The sequence below is a fragment of the Panthera tigris genome, chromosome D2, assembly GCF_018350195.1.
Source record: "Panthera tigris isolate Pti1 chromosome D2, P.tigris_Pti1_mat1.1, whole genome shotgun sequence".
NCBI classification, from domain to species: domain Eukaryota; kingdom Metazoa; phylum Chordata; class Mammalia; order Carnivora; family Felidae; genus Panthera; species Panthera tigris.
Window position 1 is genome coordinate 16359517 of NC_056670.1, and position 19929 is coordinate 16379445.

Sequence of the window (19929 nt, forward strand, 5' to 3'; positions counted from 1 at the left end):
CCAGCCCAGAGGTGTGACTGCCTCTAGACAGGGCAGCCACGAGCACAGGGTGATGCTTTCAAATGTCCCTTCCATGGCTGGGCTCAGGGAGCCCCAACCTTTCTGCTGGGGCATATTTTCAAGCAAGAGAGGTGATGAAAAGTGAAGTGGGCACCACCTGTGTCCCCAGAGACACCAGGCAAAATATACCCCAGTGTGTAATCTCCTCTTACAAACAGTTCAGGGAGAAAAGACGTCTAAAAACAAACCAGAAAAGACTACACAGGGCAAGTGCCTGCATAGAAGCTTTGCTGGATTTATAGGAAACACATCCTCAGATACCCCTGCAACTCACAGAAAGCTCTAGAGACCGAGCGCCTTAATAAAACATGAAAGAGATCATTAATTAAAACCTGGGTCCCTTCCTTGATCCTGAGGGAAAATGCATAGTGACAGACATGTAAATTTTATATATGCAGAAAGAGTGTGAATTCCCAGAGAGACAGTTAATATCGCAACCGAAGCCATGAGAAAATGCTACACTGCCCCCGGTGAATATTTTATAAGCATTTTGGTCTCAGATCCAAGCCCATGAGGTAAATCCTGCTTGATTTAGCCCTCCTTCATTACTGAAACTGGCCAAGAGCTCTGTGATGAAAATACAGAAAAGTAAACGCTGATCCCTGAAGGGAGTCCCATCAGTGACCCCATGACCCCAATCTCTGTGACTCTAATGGGCCCTTTCCTAAATGCCACAGGAGGATTTGTGCATGTCCTGCCTTTGCCATCATCCCACACATACACCAGGCTGCTCTTCAGCAAGAGAACAGTACTTGGGCCTTCACAGAGATTTTTTAGAGAACCTGTCAAAGTCTTTTCTTCTACAAATGCCATAATTAAAAACCTCCAGGTGAGGGGCACCTGGGTGGCTCAGTCAGTTAAGAGTCTGACTCTTGATTTTGGCTCAGGTCATGATTTCAGTTTCGTGAGATCAAGCCCCTCATCGGGCTCTGCACTGACAGAGCAGAGCCTGCTTGGGATTCTCTATCTCCCTCTCTCTCTGCCCCTCTTCTCTCTCTCTCAACATAAATAAATAAATATTTAAAATTAAAAAAAAAAAAAAACCCAGGTTAATGCCAAAGCCAAAACTGATTTTACCCACTCTGTTCCTTCTAATTTTATGCTGTATCCTAAACTTAAATATCTCCCTCTTCTACTTCACAGTATCTCTGGGTTTTTTTTTTTAGGTCATTTTGTGAGAGTCTGATTTTATAGATTACAGGGATCTTGTTATAGGAATAGTCTCATTTAGCCTTCTCAACAAGCCAGGATGGGGACCTTATAATGACTGTCCCTGATTTCCAGTTGAAGAAACTAAGACCCAGAGAGTGACCTTCCCAAGGTCACAAAGTTTTGGAGTTCTAAGATTCCACAGGAGGTTACTGAATTTGAACTGGGTTCTTCCAAGGTCACACTGGTTGCTAATACAGCTCAGTAAGTCACTTGATCAAAACGTGAAAATGTGGCCACAAATCATCCATAAAGGGAGGGAGTACAAAGGCAGCTGGAGAATGAATCCTGAATCCTGTAGGCTGTGTCACCCAGTCTCTAGGCCTCACGTGACTTTAGGGGGAAGCCACACACACACACACACACACACACACACACAGAAGCCACACACACACACACACACACACAGCACTTGCATAGGCCCACAGACATTTCCATCTGTAACGATCCTCCTAAAATTATTCATGTTTATGTACTCAAATTTCACCTATCCTTCTTTACTGGAAAAAAATAAAGAAAGAAAGCCAGTGCTGAAAATCATCAAACTCCAAAAGTAATAGAGTCCTGCACCTTTTTTCTGGCACAACACCATATCTTTTGGGGAATGCCAAGCTCAAGTACACATGGTTGTAACAGCTTGAGAAAGCATAGTACCTGGTGAGAGGCTGAATATACAAACAGATAATGGCCAGATCATTTCTAGAAAGAGCACTCTGACCCACAGCCTACAGAACCTGTTCAGGAAACGAACCTCCATATCTACAACAACCAGTCCAGGACCCAGGCTGCTATAAGGCAGGCTTGTAGGAAGCCAGGTTGCTGTTTCTAGTAACAATCCAGGAAACAAAAAAGTCACTTCTGTAACAATTGGTCCAAGATGGCAGGATTGTATTAATAACTGACAGCTTTCCTAATTTTTGTCCCTGCCTCCAACTTAGGACTAGCCAGAGAGAGCCAAACATGCCCCCCTAATCAATCACACAGGCTGCTGTAAGTAGCCTGCCTCCAGTATCCCCAGCCTCCAGTCAGAGCACACCTGAAGCCTTCCCTTTTCCCCACTACAAAGCTTTCCCACTCCTCCGCCTGCCTTTGAGTCTCTACCAAAACACAGGTGATGGTGGCCGACTCCCTTGTTGTAGTAACCGCTGAAAGAGCTTTCACTTCTCATTCGGTGAGTCTTGTTTATTTCCACACTGGATAGATACCATCTTTGAAAAATCTCTGCTGGGCCTATCATCCCCTCCAGTCACTGATCTAATTTTTTTAGAGACAGCGAAATATTTTACGCTTATCTGGAAAATCTAGTTGATATCTAGATAGCCTTCCATTTAGACACCATTAGTGCAGCTAATTTTTATTCTCTGTAAAGGAAAAGTTGAATTGGATAGAACCATCGTCTAAAAAAACTGGCTTGGAGTACCATAGACATCTTGACATGCTACTTAAGAATAAATGATTATCTGAACTATTTGTTCCTTGGAAACAAATAACGGGAGGCAGGTGGGAAAGAAAACATACCACAAACTGAGGGAAGACCCAAGGGAGGTGTGAAAATGACAGATTCCGAGGATCAGCAATCAACAAATGAGGTCCATTTTTTCTTAACATAATTAGTCTCACCGACTGTCTCCCAAGGGCCAGGCATGAGGCAAAGCCCAAGAAAAACAGAGGAGAGTGACTCAACAGATGGACGCCATCAATAACAGTGGATGATGCAAGGAGAGAAAGGCTGGAGCCAGAAACGCGCACAAAATGTCAACATCAGAGCAGTATCAGAAGGGGGGCATCAGAGAGCCAGGCTTTGATCCTAGCGGAGGGGAAATGGTCACAGCATGGCAGGCCCCGTGCCAGAGGAAGACTGGGATGCTAATCAGGTTACAGAGCACAGATAGAGACAGAGCCCAGTTACAGGACCTGGGGACCCATCCAAGGACTGGGTCCCAGCAGTGGTGCAGACCCAGAGGCCAACATGCAGGAAGGATGCTTGCTGCTGAGACTTACACATGAGTACCACACTACTTAAATACCTTCTGTGTCTGGGCCTGAAAAGTCCTGGGAATTGAAGGAGCATTGAGGAGGCCACAGCTACAAGAAGGGAGGCATGTGTGCAGAGGGTGGGGCTGGACTGAGTTAAGGCACAGGGCTCATCCCTAGAAGCCAGCAGCCGGGCAGGGGTCCAGCGTGGTGTTAAAGGAGATAGGCCCGAACTTCTGATGTTGACATCTTAACCACAGAGCCCAGATCAGCCGTACCCACCACACAAGGTGAGGGCCATCCCCTCACCTTGCCTCCCAAGCAGCAGCAGCCTAGCAAGGGGCCAAAGCAATCAATCTGTGGGGCAGAGGACAGAGTTTTCAGTGAGGGTCACAAAGAGGTTAAGAAGCCCTTGTCCAGGCTGGGCTACTCCCCCCCCCACCCTTTTTTTTAGTTCAAATTTTTATTTAAATTCCAGTTCGTTAAGGGGCACCTGGGTGGCTCAGTCAGTTAAGCATCTGACTTTGGCTCAGGTCATGATCTCACAGCTCATGGGTTCGAACCCCGCATCGGGCTCTGTACTGACAGCTCGAAGCCTGGAGCCTGCTTCATATTCTCCCTCTCTCTCTCTGCCTCTCCCCACTTACATTCTGTCTCTCTTTCAAAAATAAATAAACATTTAAAAAATTTTTCAAATTCCAGTTAGTTTACAGTTCAACACTGGTTTCAAGTGGTTCATCACTACATACAACACCCAGTGCTCATCACAAGTGCCTTCCTTAGTACCCGTCCCCCACCCACCTCCCTTTGTCAATCCCCAGTTTGTTCTCTATCACTAACAGTCTCTTGTGGTTTGTTTCCCTCTCTTTTTTTTCCTTCCCATATGTTCATCTGTTTTGGCTCCCTTGTCTGAAAGTGGATTCTCCAGCCCCAGTTGAGTCACTCTAGCTGTCCTTGCCAAGGCCTACCCAAATTGCAGATTCCTGGGCAAAATGAAAGGTCAGTGATGCTTTAAGTCACTAAATCCTGAGGTTGATTTATTACACAACAATCGATAATTGAGAACAGAGAACAGAGTTTGGTATCTGAACGCTGCTGGAACAGACCCTAAAATCTGAGGCCCTGATGCTTGCACCAGGTGGCAGGCAGAAGCCTCGACAGGCCTCGGTGCAGGCTAAAACGGAAGCAAGAAAAATATAATTGGAAGCTGGAAGAAAGGGGATCCTTGCCACGTAGTGACGGAAAGTTTGGTAACATTACCAACTGAAGGAGTATAGAAAAACTTCCTGGGGTGCCTGGGAGCCTCAGTGGGTTAGGCGTCTGACTCTTGATTTCGACTCAGGTCATGATCTCATGGTTTGTGAGATCAAGCCCCACGGCAGGCTTGCATTGGCAGCACAGAGCCTGCTTGGGATTCTCTCTCTCCTTTTCTCCCTGCCCCTCGCCCCCCTCTTGCACACACACACTCTGTCTAAATAAAAATAAATAAATAATGGGGCGCCTGGGTGGCTCAATCGGTTAAGCATCCGACTTTGGCTCAGGTTATGATCTCACAGTTCGTGGGATTGAGCCCTGTGTCAGGCTCTGTGCTGACAGCTCAGGGTCTGGAGCCTGCTTTGGATTCTGTGTCTGCCTCTCTCTGCCCCTTCCCCGCTCATGCTCTGTCTTTCTCTGTCTCTCAAAAATGAATAAACATTTAAAAAAAATTAAAATTAATAAATAAATAAATATAAAGAAAAGCTTCCTAATAAATTTAGTCATATGGCCAAGGAGACTCCAGGCAGAATGCAGACGTGCCCACTGGCTTCCTGTCACTGCCTAGGATACAGTGCAAGAAAAGAGAAGCGAGTTAAAGAATACATCGTTCAATATGAAGGTGCTAGGATTTGCTGAATCTGAAAATAAAACTACTTTCTTATTCCTAGTCTCTGGAGATAGCAAATGATTCTCGAAGGAAGAGAAGGTCTCAGTCTATAGATCAAATCAAGGGTGGGAGATCTAACATGGTGAATCATAGAAACTTTCAGACAGACACAAGGCCCCCTGGTAATCTTAAACACACTCCCAAGACCCTCTTCATTCAAGAGTGCGTCCAAGAATCCCAAGGGCTTTGCCCCTCAGCGTTCTCACAGATGGCCCAAAATGGAGGAAGGCTTCTCTTGGAGAGGTACGTCATGGCTTTTGTCTAAAGGAGTGAGGATTTGCCATTCTGAATGGACTGGAAGTGTCCTGTCAGGATCCTGAGGGAAGTGCCTTTTCCCTGCTCAGGTTCCCCCACCCCCACCCCCGCTGTGGAGTATAGCTCGAAAGGAAACAGAAACCACATTGTGTGCAGAAGACGCAAAAGAATGAGGACCACCCTGGCCCTGGCACGGCCGGTGAGGAGACCCCATTGGCTGGAAAGTCTGTTAGCCAAGGGCCTGCACTGTCATCCGGAAACAGAGAGGTAAGAAGGTAAGCTCCCATCCCAGCTAAGTCTCCGATCAGGCCTCACCAATTTTCTCAGCTGATCAAAGAACTAAGCACAAAACCCAGGCCCCATATACAATATACCATCTCAAGAATTTTCCTCGGGATTCTAAAAAGAGATTACTCACATTTGAAAGAGGGATATCTCTGCCGCCTGAATGATACATCTCCTCCCTTGGGCTTAATAGAGACACATCCACCTGTATTCCTCAGGAAGATATATGGATTAAGAAAGGCAAAAACACTAACTCAGAAGCAAGATTGTGTTCAATCTTCTTTTTTTTCTCTTAGCAAATGGGGCCATAATTCCAAGTAAATGGCATGTGAAGCTGTTAAGAGCCAAGCCCCACATTCACATTTCGATGTTGCGCTGGTTGTAAATAATACGCCTGACTGCATCAGGAACCAAATTGCTCGTTAACTGCCAACATTAGTTGTTTAATGATCTGAATACCAGAAGATGCCAATTATTGTATTCCTTCTTAAAATGCCATTTAAAACCCATACATGTAATTATTATACCTTTTCGTTAAATTTTTATGATTCTTCTGAATCTGCTGAGCTGGAGGCTCACTCAACCTATAAAACTCAGAGAATACTTGAAGGATGCCATTACGTAACTAGATTAAAACTCCATTTGTCGGGGCACCTGGGTGGCTCTGTCAGTTAAGCATCTGACTTCGGCTCAGGTCATGATCTTGCGTTTCATGAGTTCAAGCCCCGCGTCAGGCTCTGCGCTGACAGCTCAGAGCCTGGAGCCTGCTTCAGATTCTGTCTCCCTCTCTCTCTACCCCTCCCCTGCTCATGCTCTGTCTCTGTCTCTCTCTCTCTCAAAAGTAAGTAAACATAAAAAAATTAATTAAAAAAAAAAAAAACCTCCATTTGTCACACCTGGACTTGAGTCCCTGCTCTGCCACCACTGAGCTGACTGAGTGAACTTAACCAACAGATATACCCTCAACCTCCTGATCTGTTCACTGGGACCTCAGTATCTCTCCCACCTACCTCATACAGCTGTTGTGAACATAGAATAAAATAACAGCACTCAGGAGGGGTACCTGGGTGGCTCAGTCAGTTACGGGTCTGACTCTTGGTTTCAGCTCAGGTCATGATCTCACGGTTTCATGAGTGTGAGCCCCAAGTCAGGCTCTGAGCTGACAGCATGGAGCCTGAGTGGGATTCCCTGTCTCCCTCTCTCTCTGTCCCTCCCCCACTCATGCTATCTCTGTCTCTGTCAAAATAAATAAATAAACTTAAAAAATATATAGAGGAACATTTAAAAGCATTCTTCAAATGACAGGGTAAGATACTATTTTCAGAGACTTGTGTTTTTGACCTACTAATTAATGGGAAAATATATTCCTAATAACCACCAGATTAAGGAGGGATTATGATCCACTGAGAATCCTCCAGAAATCTAATATCTCTGACTAGTATGTTGAATGATTACATCACCTTGTCTCATGTCATCGTTTTCTCTTCCTATAGGAAGGGGCTGACCACATCCAACAAGCTTCATGGAGCCTCTGCAGCTACATAATGCTGTACAAACATCTGCTAGAATTATATGGCATGAGGATTAACTCTAGTCTCTCAACTCATAAAGAAACAGAAACTGGGGAGTCCAAAACATGGTACCTACACTGATAACTTATCTTTTATTATATGTGCCTATGTAGTTTTATTTTTTTAAGTTTATTTATTTTGAGAGAAAAAGAGACAGCATGAGTGGGGGAGGGGCAGAGAGAGGGGGGAGAGAGAGAATCCCAAGCAGGTTCTGTCCACACTGTCAGCACAGAGCCCCGTGTGGGGCTCGAACTCATGAACCCGTGAGGTCATGACCTGAGCCGAAATCAAGGTCGGATGCTTAACCGACTGAGCCACCCCGGTGCCCCTGTGTATATGCAGTTTTAAGAGTCTTATCCATCCCTTTACAAGATGGGCGTGGTGCCCATTTACTCCATGAGTTTTAGTGAAACTTCCCACAAAAGCTCTGAAACGTCCAAGTCTGATATGGGTTATGGGGAGGAGGTTACTCGAGGGCAGAGCCCGGGTGGCAGCCGTCACTACTCCGTCCAGCTGCTTCAGTGTCTGCACCGAGTTCAGTTACCTGATACGGCTAGCATTTTGGCTTCAAGCAGCGCCGGCAGTTGGATTTCAATATCATTTACTCTCTTCCTGAGAGTGCTGCAGATTCTCTCGCTCATACACACCTAGGAGGAGAGAAATGGCCATGAACCATCGTTTACTCAGGTAAAACTCAGAAAGCAATGGAGCAGCCGGCCAGAGGCTTCTGCGTCTGCAAGTAATTAAGAGGGGTGGTATAGAGTGACTGAAGGAGAGTTCTTTAAAAGCAAGCAACGTAAACAGAAAGAAGTAAAAGAGGAAAGAAGGGAGGAGGGAAGACGGAAGGAAGGGAGGGGGGAGGACTAAATGAAGTGGGCATCGGGGCCACACTTCAAGCATTAGGTCCCATACCTTCACCACATCGAGACGCAAAAATGACAAGAGTTAACACACCAAAGCGCAACCACAAACCACAATAACCTCACCACTCTGCCCACTCCCTCCTCAGGGTTACTCCCGCCTGAAATACTCTTGACCCAAGTGACTTAGCCCACTCACACCCTTCCGGCCTCTGCTCACACACTGCCTGGGAAGAAAGGCCCGGCTGATGAGCCATGTACGATGGCAACCCCCTCAAGCCTCCCGTCTTCACCCTGCATGATGGTTTTCCATAGTGACTTCTCCAGCTGACACTATTTGTTTCTGTGCCTCAGTTTTTCTAGAATCTCTGTCCCCTAGGATGCAAGCTCTCTGTGAGCAGGGACTTTGCTCTGTGTCTGGTACACAGTAAATAGTAAGTAAAGGTGCACAGCAATTGAGATCAAGGGCAGAGCGGCAGGCTAATTACTAGTAGATGTTGTCTAATGAAACTTGAAGGGCAGATAGTTGCTGGCAAGTCATATTTGAAAAATAGACAAGGAGACCTCAATGAGCTCTATAAGTTTTATTATGTATTTTTCCAGGATGCTCCAAACACTTCCTATGTTCTTTCTTTGCTCTTTCAAAAACAGCAAAAATGTTAAATCTCACATTCCTTTTCCAAATGTCTTAGGTTATCTTTTACTTTCTTTGAAACTGAAACATCACATTTCTTTTCTTTTATTTAAAGCGAAACCCCAGGACGCCGGGGTGGCTGAGTCGGTTAAGCATCTGACTTCGGCTCAGGTCGTGATCTCATGGTTCATGAGTTCGAGCCCCGTGTCAGGCTCTGTGCTGATAGCTCAGAGCCTGGAGACTTCTTCAGATTCTGTGTCTCCCTCTCTCTCTGCCCCTCCCCTGCTCACACTCTGTCTCTCCCTCTCTCTCAAAATAAATAAACATTAAAAAAATAAAAAGCAAAAACTCCATATTCAATTGATATCTACACTCAGATAAGTGAGCTACCTAGAAAAACATCCAGTTCAACAAAAGCACACAGCTCAGTTGAATAACAATGAACATGTGTACAGAGACATTTTGGGTGTTCCACAAAGGATGTTACCTAGAAACGTCCCCCTCTTCTTGCTAAAAATCTGATTCCATTCAAAGACTAAAATTAACCCACTTGGGTTCACAGAGCCCAGAGAAAATACAAAATTTAATTTCCCCAGAAGAATCTAGATCTTGCTAGATACCATCGACTTTAATTGTTGTGCTTATCTTAGACTTAAATTGAAATTATTTTTGGAATCAAAGCAGACCTCACCCATCCTGCCTAAAACATTATACTATTTCTTTCATGGCCTTAAATATGTTCTTTTCCATAAGCAGCTGTAATTTCCCAGATCTCTTTGTAAAACTCATTCTCTGATGAAGGCGACAGCGTGGTGGCCTCCACACCAAAGCTGGAATCAGCGGGGATGAGCGTCCCCATGTCCCAAGTGATTAATTCCTAGACCCTCACGGTGGTCCTGACATTTGTCAGGAAGTCAGAACTGGTTCTTAAAAAGAAGATGCTCTGGATTCCTCCTCCCAGCACCCGGTCTCAGGTTGGCCCAGTGCCCGACGATGGCTCATCCCTTTCCATCCATCTAAGAATGTCATCGGAGGTCCGAGAACACTGCTGCTAAGTCCGTAACACGTGCCGTAATTCTTATGTCTCATCCAAAGTCCGTCCAGTCTTTCTGATTTTGGTAGCAGTTTCTGCTAATCATAATTGGGCCAGTTTCTCCTTTGTTGAGCAAACCTATTCTTCAAGCTGTCACTATTAATATGAAACAGCTTCTCTAAATCTTATTAAATTGCAATGTACCTTCTTTCAGGCACTGCTGGATGTAATCGAATATCTACCAATCTCCAGCTATTCCATTTATTTCCAACTATTTCTTCCATCTCATTTATCCTTTAATTACCTGGTGTGGGTAACCGTTAGAGTCAAAGGAATGTAATGAATGAAGGAAGGCCCCATCTCTCTTTGGAGGAGGAATCAAAACAATATCAGGTCTATGTGTCTAACATACTGAAGGAAGAAAACTGGGCCAAGCTGCAATTTTTACCTCAAGGTCTTGAGTCAGTCGAGTCCAGAGTGCAAAGTTGTTTTTTTGTGACTGAGCAGTTTTGTTTCAATTCCGTGTGGACTCATCTATGCCCCCCACACACACACGATCATGGCTGTGTGCACGTACACACCCACCTATACACACATACACGCCCCGGAAAATCTGCATCTCCTTTTAATTTCCAGATAAAATTGGACCCTGAGGAACTCATTACCAAATAGAGCTTTCAGATTTACACTTTAAAATCTTAGATATGAATTCCTTAATCTTATGGAAAAGCAAGGGAATTATAAGTTTTTTTGTCAGTGCGTGAGAGCAAGTATGCAAACAAAGCCAATCACTTTCAGCATTTGGGCAAATCCAAGAGCTTTCACAGTAGCTGGAGATTATCAACAAATCCTACTATCATGTGCATATGTCAATATGTGTGTGCACAGTATAAAATGTCCCGTAAAACACACTCATACATAAACACCATGTGTATTTTGTCATTGGCACACCTGCATGCTCACTGCTGGGGCAGGGACTCGTTCAGATTACACACAGCATGTTCCAGTACTCAATAAGCCCAAACACTGGAGTGATTCCACCTTTTAATTCTGGGCAAAAATTAGGATGCACCTGGGGCGCCTCGGTGGCTCAGTCGGTTGAGCGTCTAACTCTTGATTTCGGCTCAGATCAAGATCCCAGCATCATGGGATCGAGTCCTGAACTGAGCTCCGCACTGAGTGTGGAGCCTGCTGAAGATCCTCTCTCTCTCTTTCTTTCTCTCTCTCTGCCCCTTCCCCCCACTAGTGCTTGCTCTCTCGCTCTCTCTCAATTAATTAATTAATTAAAAGAAATTAGGATGCACCTGATAAATGGCACATATTTACATCAGAAAATCCAGGAGAAGGAATCCTCCTACCCCCTGCCCCGTGCAGGAAGCTGGGGCCTCTCCTCACCTCCCCAGTGGCTCCCCCTGGAGGTCACCTGGCAAACATCCATAGAACATGGACACTAGTCGGCAACATCACCGAAACATACAAGGTACGCCCTCTAGCACCTTCCCTGCTGCTTCACGTGACAACGTGGGTAAACCGAGCCAGTCTCCCTTGAGCAGGAAAGAAGGTCTCTCAGCACATACAGTATGAGAACACATGACAAAAGCCCTTTACCAGAGTCCTACCAGGGGGATTCAGCTCCTGGCGTGGCTCCCAATAAAGCAGTGCCTCAAATTTCATCTTGCTCTTCTCCAGGCAAACCTTCTGGCAGGACATAACCACCCATCAAACCACTGGGGTGTGATTTTGTAGCAAAACCATTTCATGGTTTTTGGTTTGGCTTTAGTTTTGGATTTTTTTTGTTGTATTTTTGTTTGTTTGTTTGGTTTGTTTGTTTGTTTGTTTGTTTGTTTGTTTGTTTCTGGAAACAGACACAAAAACTGAAAAAAAGAGAGCCAGAATAATTGTGGACACTTCTGCCGACAACACAGCCCCAGTCTCAGCTCAGCTGTGGTGATCTGTGAGTCCCTTGGCAGGTCTTCCTGACCTCCCCTGGGCACTGAAAATGAAAAAAAAAACCATTTCTTCCAGGACAGTGGATTCTTATCTGCTTTGCTCTTTGCTCTGAAACCCATTCTTTTTACATCCTGGTCATCTCATAACCACCCCTGGCTCCCAGACTTAACACAAATAATTAACAATTCCTACCCAGTTCTGTGCCACACGTGTAGTAGTTCACAGAGTAATTGATCCTTCTCGGTCACATATAACTATCTCTGCAGGGAAGGATTCTGTTTTGTAAACTGTGGTTACCCTAACTAACCACGACATTGACTATTTAATTGACTGTGTGCTCCCAGGGAATAATGCAGGAGTATGCTCTCTCCACACCAACTGAAGGCCTGATATGAAGTATACGTGGCAGTGAAAATGGGCAAAATGACTCTGAACTCAACTTAAAAATTTAGAACATAAACACCTGCTACGCCTTTTCCAAACTTGTTTGTGCAGATCCCTGAACCCTGTCCTCCTGGAAGAAAAGCAATTGATTTCTTGGATTACTCCCATCCCCAAAGCCTCTTCATGCAAAAGCATTTGAGGGTACCGAGAAGCACTCATTTCTGTCCCCTAACACTGACAGTTCCTGGTGAAGCAAAGGCCAAACCAATCAATCACTGGGGGACCACAAGCCAGGACCCCCACCACGGAGCAGCCCTCGCTCCCGGCTGTTTGGCCTCATCACCTGGCCTGTAGGATGGCTTTGTAAAGTCTACACTTCTTGTGGAGCCATCAGCTAGACACAGAACTTCATGTGAGCTAGATATCACATAAGTTGAAAGATAACTTCAGAGACTTCTTTAGAAAGTGGGCACAGAAAGGTACTTACCTTAGCGGTGAGTTCCTTCAGTGACAAGTTGAGGGTTTTTATCCGTTCCCGGAGGCTGGAAGAATTAGAAAGAAGACATTGGTCTTCTTGGGATCATAGTTCAATACCACCAAATATAGGGACACGGTGAAACAGTGAGCCTTCCATCAGCCCAAAGACTCAACAACAGTGGGAAACATGATGCCAGATTGGTTCCATTTGACTGTGGAATTAACATGTTGCTAGGAAGCAGATTTCTCCTCCCTAATTACGCTCTACTTTGGCTAGTACTAAAATCTGTTATTTCCATAGTGTACATCTCCATACTGCATAGATAGGGTGAAGGAACAACCCAGATGTGCTCCTCCTAGCAGGAAAGAATGAAAATGTACACAGGATGGTCTACACAGGGTAGCATTTCACAGGCAGTAATCAAATATGACCTATTCAGCTACACTGTGCAATCCAACAACTATGCACAGAGCACTGTTTAGCAGTGAGGTGGCACATATAGGAGATACGTGTATTTAAAGGACATCTGACATAGATTATCCTCACTCTCTTTAGGCTTATCCCTTCTTTTTTCTCCTAAGCACTATCCACCTTGACACTTCTGTTATTCAGGTAATTTCTCTCTACCCCCATGGGAATATAAATTCCACCACCGCAGCAACTGTCAGTTGGGTTCACACCCGTATCCTCAATGCTTAAAACAATTCCTGCAGCGTATAAGCAGGCATTCATTTGAGACCTGCAGAATGAATAAATGAACGAAGGAATGAATGAAACTAAGTATCAGACCTTATTTCCAATGTCGTTACCAAAAGAGAGGAAGTACACCCAGATAATCAACTCCAATATAAAACAAGATGAAAAATTACTATTGAAAATAGAAATCCAGTGTTAGGGGGTGCCTGGGTGGCTCAGTCGGTTAAGCATCCGACTTCAGGTCAGATCATGATCTTGCCATTCTGAATTCAAACCCTACATCCGGCTCTGTGCTGACAGCTCAGAGTCTGAAGCCTGTTTCAGATTCTGTGTCTCCCTCTCTCTTTGCCCCTCCCCTGCTCACACTCTGTCTCTCTCTCTCTCTCAAAAATAAACTAAGAAAAAAAGAAAGAAATTAAGAAAGAAAGAAAGAAAGAAAGAAAGAAAGAACAAAAGAAAGAAAGAAATCCAGTAGGATCAAACTCTTACGTAAAGACTGTCACAGGCAGATACCGTCTCCAAGGGCACAGTGGAGACAGTAAGTTAGGTAGCGATTTAGGAAAACAAGTGATTAGGTGGAAAGCTTCCTGGAAGGGGCAGAAAGTGAACTGGGCCTCAGGGGGAAAAGGGAAGGATGAAACTCCAGGGAAAGGATGAGGCCAGCTGGACCATACGGTTCACAGAGGTGAACTGTGATGGATGAGAAGGGGAAAGACTGTTTCTAAAGGGAGGGAGGAGGGGCAAGGACAGAAGGAGAGAAGTCTGCCTGCATCTGAAATGTGTGCTTACTCATTTAGGAAAATAAGTGGGGGAAACGCTAATGTTTGTTTAATCTCAGTGGTGGGTAAATGAGTGTATGTTACATTTTCCAATGTATTTAGGATATTTACAGTCAAAACAATCCTTAAAGGAATATCAGGGACTGGCTGTAGTCAATACTGAAGGCCGGGCGAAGAAGTTCTGAGCTTTATTCCACAGGCAGTGGGAAATTACTCCAGTTTTGAGCAGGAGAGCAGTAAGAAAGAAATGGGGCTTTTCAGGAAAATTAATTGGGCAGCACTGTGAGAGGGGGTTTGGAGGGAACACTGAACGGGACAAACCAGGCAGGCACCTTCAGCAGAAACCCAGCTGTGAAGCCGAAGGGCGGGCACAGAGCATGGAAGTCAGGAAGGAAAGGAAGGCCTGGACCCTTTCATTATGTTGATGCTGAAAAGCATAAGCTCTGGAGCTTTTTGCTCCTCATTCATTCATTCATTCATTCACATACTCATTAATTCTTTCAACATCTACTGGGCTCCTAGTAAGTTAGGAACTTGGAGCATAAAGACATGGTTCCTGCCCTCAACAGCTCACTGCTTCTCAACAGTAGCCAAAAAAGAAAAAGAAAAAAATTAAAGAAAAAAAAGTTACAGGTACTAGAAGAGCAAAATGGTGAGCTGCAAAAGTGAGAAGGTCAGGTTTCCTGGGGTGTGTGGGGGGCGGGGGGTGGCATTCGAAACAGCTGCTGCAGCAGGGGTCGCAAACGATGACAGGCAGGTTGCCAGTCTGCCTGCCTGCTGCTGTTCTTCGGCTGTAAGAACTGGTTTTGAAAGTTGTCGCCTCCACCATCTGTGACTTCTGAGTACAAGCAAGTTAGTGCCCACTGCAAATGCCCTAGAAGTGGGGCAGGCCCATTCTAAACAAGTCGTCCCCACTTTAGACCTCCGTCCAGCAGAGGAGGGGCGCCCAGGCCAGCCGGGGTCGGAGGAGAGCTGACAAACAGCAGGGCACCAGGCAGCAGAGTTTTCTGAATCCAGGAGTCACGATGTGACAAAAATCGGTGTGGGAACGGTAGGAAGGCGCATGTGGAATCCTCCCTGGAGAATTCTAGCCGACTGGATGCAGACTGGCTCTTCTGAAGGGAGGTAAGTTTGGGTGGCATGCTAACACAGAGGGCAGGGAGAAGATGCCCCTTGAGATGCTGGGGAGAGAAGGGCAGAGGGTGCCAAAGACGTGCCTGGACCGATTCTGCCTGATTCCAGAGGCAGCACCAGCTTCCTGCTGCTAATGTCTGCTGTCCGAACTTCAAACTTGCCGAGGGCGGAGATGCACTTTCCCTCTCCAGGCTCATGGGAGCCCATTCAACTAATAACTTTTCAGCAAACGGTTCACCACGAAATTGATGCTGCGTGAGCATTTAATAGTATTTTATAAGGAGGTGTTCCCAGCCACACACACAGACCAGTTCATGCATTAACAATGAAGACAGATAGGTATCGGGTCCACCTGCTGACCCTGAAAATGTAGCTGACCAAGAGGCAGTGCCTTTAGCTACTGCTCAATAGGTCAAGCACTAGCCTTCCAGGGGTTGACACAGTTCGTTGGTCTTGGCTCAGCTCTGGTCCTATCCCAGAAAGAAGATGAGTCTCCTCTCAAATATCCATGTTAGAGCAGGGAGGCAGTGATGCGGATAATTGAATGCATTGTTTCATATTTGATTTGATTTATATTTAATTTATTTAATTTATGCTGTATTGCTTTTTGCAGTAGATTTACCTCCCTAATTATGTTTTGCTCAGGCTAATATTAACATTGGTTGCATCCCTGGGGATGAACGCAATGAAATGAAAGCAATGGGGGGGACAGAAGAATATGAATAATCTACACACCAGGCTAGTGGTTTTCAAGCTATTTTTAGTAGCAGAACTCTTTCCAACAAATGTTACATAGAACCATAATATATAAAACACGCAACAGGAGATCCGTTCTGATTGAGGGTGGGTGTCTGGCCTGGGGTACAAACGATGTCACAATGACCCAACACACTAAGTGTTCTACCATCACACTGTGGCCCCTGAGCCACGATTCCAGGAGCAGGAATTCAAATTGAAAACCACCAAATTAGAGAAGTTAAATGTTTTCAAACAAGAGTTACATGTACCTCAATGATTAAAACTCATCCCCATGTTTGTTTCAAGCTTGTATACTGTTAATGACATTAAGAACTGTCTTCTCAGCTCCAATTACACTGTATCCTAGAAGCACATATACCGTCTCCACAAACAACGTTTTAACAAACACACGAGACCTCACTTACTCAAATGTATCTTTTGTTCAAAGCAGCTATGCTAGGAATAGGAGCGCCAAACATTTATTGAGCGCTTACTACGTACCAGGCACTTCTCCATATTCCTCACACACATTAGCATTTTAAATTCTCACAACTCCGTGAAGTAGGTACTATAACATCTACATTTTCAGACAAGAAAACTCAAAGAGAGATGTAAGTACCTTTCCCAGGGTTAACCAGCTGGTAAATGGGTCAATGATGACCCAAGCAGTTCCGCTGTCTATTCTCCTGACCGCTAGCTAACTTAACCCGTACCACCTCTCCTGGAAGCCGTTGTACTTATTCAAACATGCTCTCATTGTCCAGACTGGCGTTTAGAATCCTACTTTATTATTTTTTTATTTTTTTAATGTTTATTTTTGAGAGAGAGACAGAGCATGAGTGGGGAAGGTGCAGAGAGAGAGAGAGACACAGAATCTGAAGCAGGCTCCAGGCTCTGAGCTGTCAGCACAGAGCCTGACGCTGGGCTCGAACCCACAAACTATGAGATCATGACCTGAACCGAAGTCGGGTGCTTAACGCACTGAGCCCCTAGAATCCTATTTCAGAATTACGTTAAATTGACAATACAATCAATATCATGATTTGTGAATGCACATTATTCTTCACTCACAAACTGGTGTTTAAATCAAATGACCAAAATTCACCTTCAACACATGAAGCCTCAGAAAAATCAAGACTGCTGGCAAGAATGTGCTGCAGAGAAAGCAGATCAGGGGCAGATGGGTCCGGAGCTAGTGGTGGCAAAGGGAAATCGAGGGCAAGGAGGTCAGTTTTGAGTGGATTGTGTTCCCCGCACCCCAATTCATTAGTTGGTGTCCTCATCACGGACTTTATTTAGAGACATGGTCTTTACAGAGGCGATCAAGTTAAAGCAAGGTCATTAGGGTGGGCCCTAATCCAGCATGCCTGGTGTCCTTATGAAAAGGGAGAATTCAGATACAGACAGACACACACAGAGAGGTGACCATGTGAAGACACAGGGAGAGGACAGCCATCAAAAAGTCAAGGAGAAAGGTCTCACAAGAAACTAAGACTGCCGACACCTTGATCTTAGACTTCTAGCTTCCAGAATAGTAAGACAGTGGATTTCGGTTATTTAAGCTGCCCAGTGTATGTCATACCTTGTTAAAGTCGCCCAAGAAACCTAACACAGGCGGGATTTTCAATTTTCAACTGAAATTAACACACAATGAATCATATGTATTATTAAGATCATACATACTGGGTCCAACATGAAAAAAGTCACTTCCTTATGTAGCAGCAGGCAGACAGCAGACAACATGATATCTCTTTTGTTTGCTTCAGATTAACAAATGGTTTCATGCTCTTTTTTTAATAAGTTTAAAAAAAATCTAATGTTTATTTTTTTAATTTTTTAATGTTTATTTATTTATTTTAATATTATTTATTTTTGAGAGACAGAGTGTGAGTGGGGGAGGAAGAGAGAGAGAGAGAGAGGGAGACACAGAATGTGAAGCAGGCTCCAGGCTCTGAGCTGTCAGCACAGAGCCCGATGTGGGGCTCGAACCCAGGAACCACGAGATCATGACTGGAGCCAAAGTCGGACGCTCAACCGACTGAACCACCCAGGGTGCTCCAGTATTTATTTATTTTTGAAAGAGACAACAAGAGAGAGAAAGAGAGTGGGGAAGGGGCAGAGAGAGAGAGGGAGACACAGAATCCGAAGCAGGCTCCAGGCTCCCAACTGTCCGCACAGAGCCCGACGTGGGGCTCAAACCCAGGAACTGCAATATCATAACCGGAGCCAAAGTCGGACGCTTAACCGACTGAGCCACCCAGGCTCCCCAAGACGGTTTCATTTTCAACCCACCCAAGTGGCAGACCGAGAGAGGTTACAGCAACAGACATATGCAGGATGTGAATGTTCTCATTGGTAGCGTGGTAACTACGGGGTTGAGGGGCAGCCGTAAGAAAATTTCACATAAGAATACCTTTGATTTAAAAAAAAAAAAAAAAGATTAGGAAACCACTGGGTTAGTACAGGAGCTCACAAATAAATGCCTGAGCTTCAGGTTAGGGATGAAAAGGGGCTCCCTGAAACACTCCTGCAATATCACGGGAATGCTACTGCTGGTGTCAAAAAATATCAGTAATAAAATATTCAGTTTGGGGAGAGACAGATTGCTTTTCAGCAATAACTAGAAGGGGAAAGGGAATGGGAGTCAATCGTGGTGACTAATCTAAACAGTACAAGCCAAGACTGGTCAAGGGCCAGAAGGAGGCGTGTGCGGGAGACCCTCAGCCCAGTAATCTGGGTTCGATGACTCAGGGTGAGGAACAGTTCTAAGGAAGAACCACCTGTGCCGCTGCCACTCTGGCCCGTGGACACCGCCTCTGAAATGCCGCAAAGGCCTGTGAACTGGTCCCCGCTCCGCCCTCACCACTGATCAGCTCAGATCCTGCTCCCGTACACCCAGGGAAAGCCGAGGACCAACGCAGCCGCCTGCCACCAAATCTCTGACCGCCTCTCCCACAAGGTCCACTTCGCTGGCTCTGCCCCGCCACAGAGGCCTGACAGCTCCTCCAGTCCGCCCTGGCGGGGGTAGGGTGCAGGCCCCTCTGTCTGGACGCTCCCGCTGCCCCCTTCCATCTTGCCCCCTCAGTGAGCCCAGCCTGACTACTCCATGTCAGATTGCAAATTCACATCCTCCCCTGTTTCCTCAACAACAGCATTCACTACCTCCTAACCCACTGTGCGGTCTACTTAGTTATTATGTTTATTGTTTCTGCCTTCTCCCGCTAGAAAGAAAGCTGCACAGGCGCAATGATCTTCTGTGGATGGCACATAGTGGGTGCTCGATATTTGCTCCCTGGGTGCTAATCACCTTCTTGTCTTCTTCCTAAGGAATACAGTAGTCCCTGCCTTGTTTGTGGTCCACCTTCCACGGTTCTAGTCACCGGTGGTCAACCAGTCTGGAAGCAGGCGACGCTCCTTCCGAGGTCTCATCAGAAGGTCAATAGTACACTAACCGCTATGTCACAACACCTCCATCACCCGCCTCACTTCATCCCATCACGGAGGCATGTTTTCATGTCATGTCATCACAAGAAAGGGTGAGTATAGTACAAGAAGATATTCTGAGAGAGAGACCACGTACACATAACTTTTATCACAATACATGGTATAATTGTTCCATTTTATTATTAGTTATTGTTGTTCATTATTAGTTATTGTTGTTAATTTATAACTTAAACTTTATCATAGGTATGTATGTAGAGGAAAAAACACAATATATGTGGGGCTCAGTGATACCCACGGTCTCAGGCATCCACTGGGTGTCTTGGGACGCATCCCCATGGATAAGGGGGGCCGTGGTAGGTGAGGCCTCGTGGGAACCCTCACCTCTCTCAGAGGCACCGTCAAAGCAGGACGGTGGGAGGTTCCACCTCTGTCCTCACTTCCACTACAGTCCCAGCATCAGTGAAGATTAAAGGCCATGACTGATCTTGACTGCCCTGCTGTAGGTGGAGCTTTATATGAGG

At 45.4% G+C, this 19929-nt stretch overlaps 1 protein-coding gene across 1 annotated transcript in view; it reads right to left on the reverse strand.

Annotated features, from left to right (window-relative positions):
• Positions 1 to 19929, reverse strand: part of DISC1 (DISC1 scaffold protein) — a 355103-nt gene that overhangs the window by 205262 nt on the left and 129912 nt on the right. Inside the window, exons 7-8 of the mRNA XM_042960019.1 lie at positions 12627 to 12681; positions 7823 to 7925 (exon numbers count right to left, since the gene is read on the reverse strand). Coding sequence (XP_042815953.1) covers positions 7823 to 7925; positions 12627 to 12681 — 158 coding nt within the window. The remainder of the gene's footprint in view (positions 1 to 7822; positions 7926 to 12626; positions 12682 to 19929) is intronic.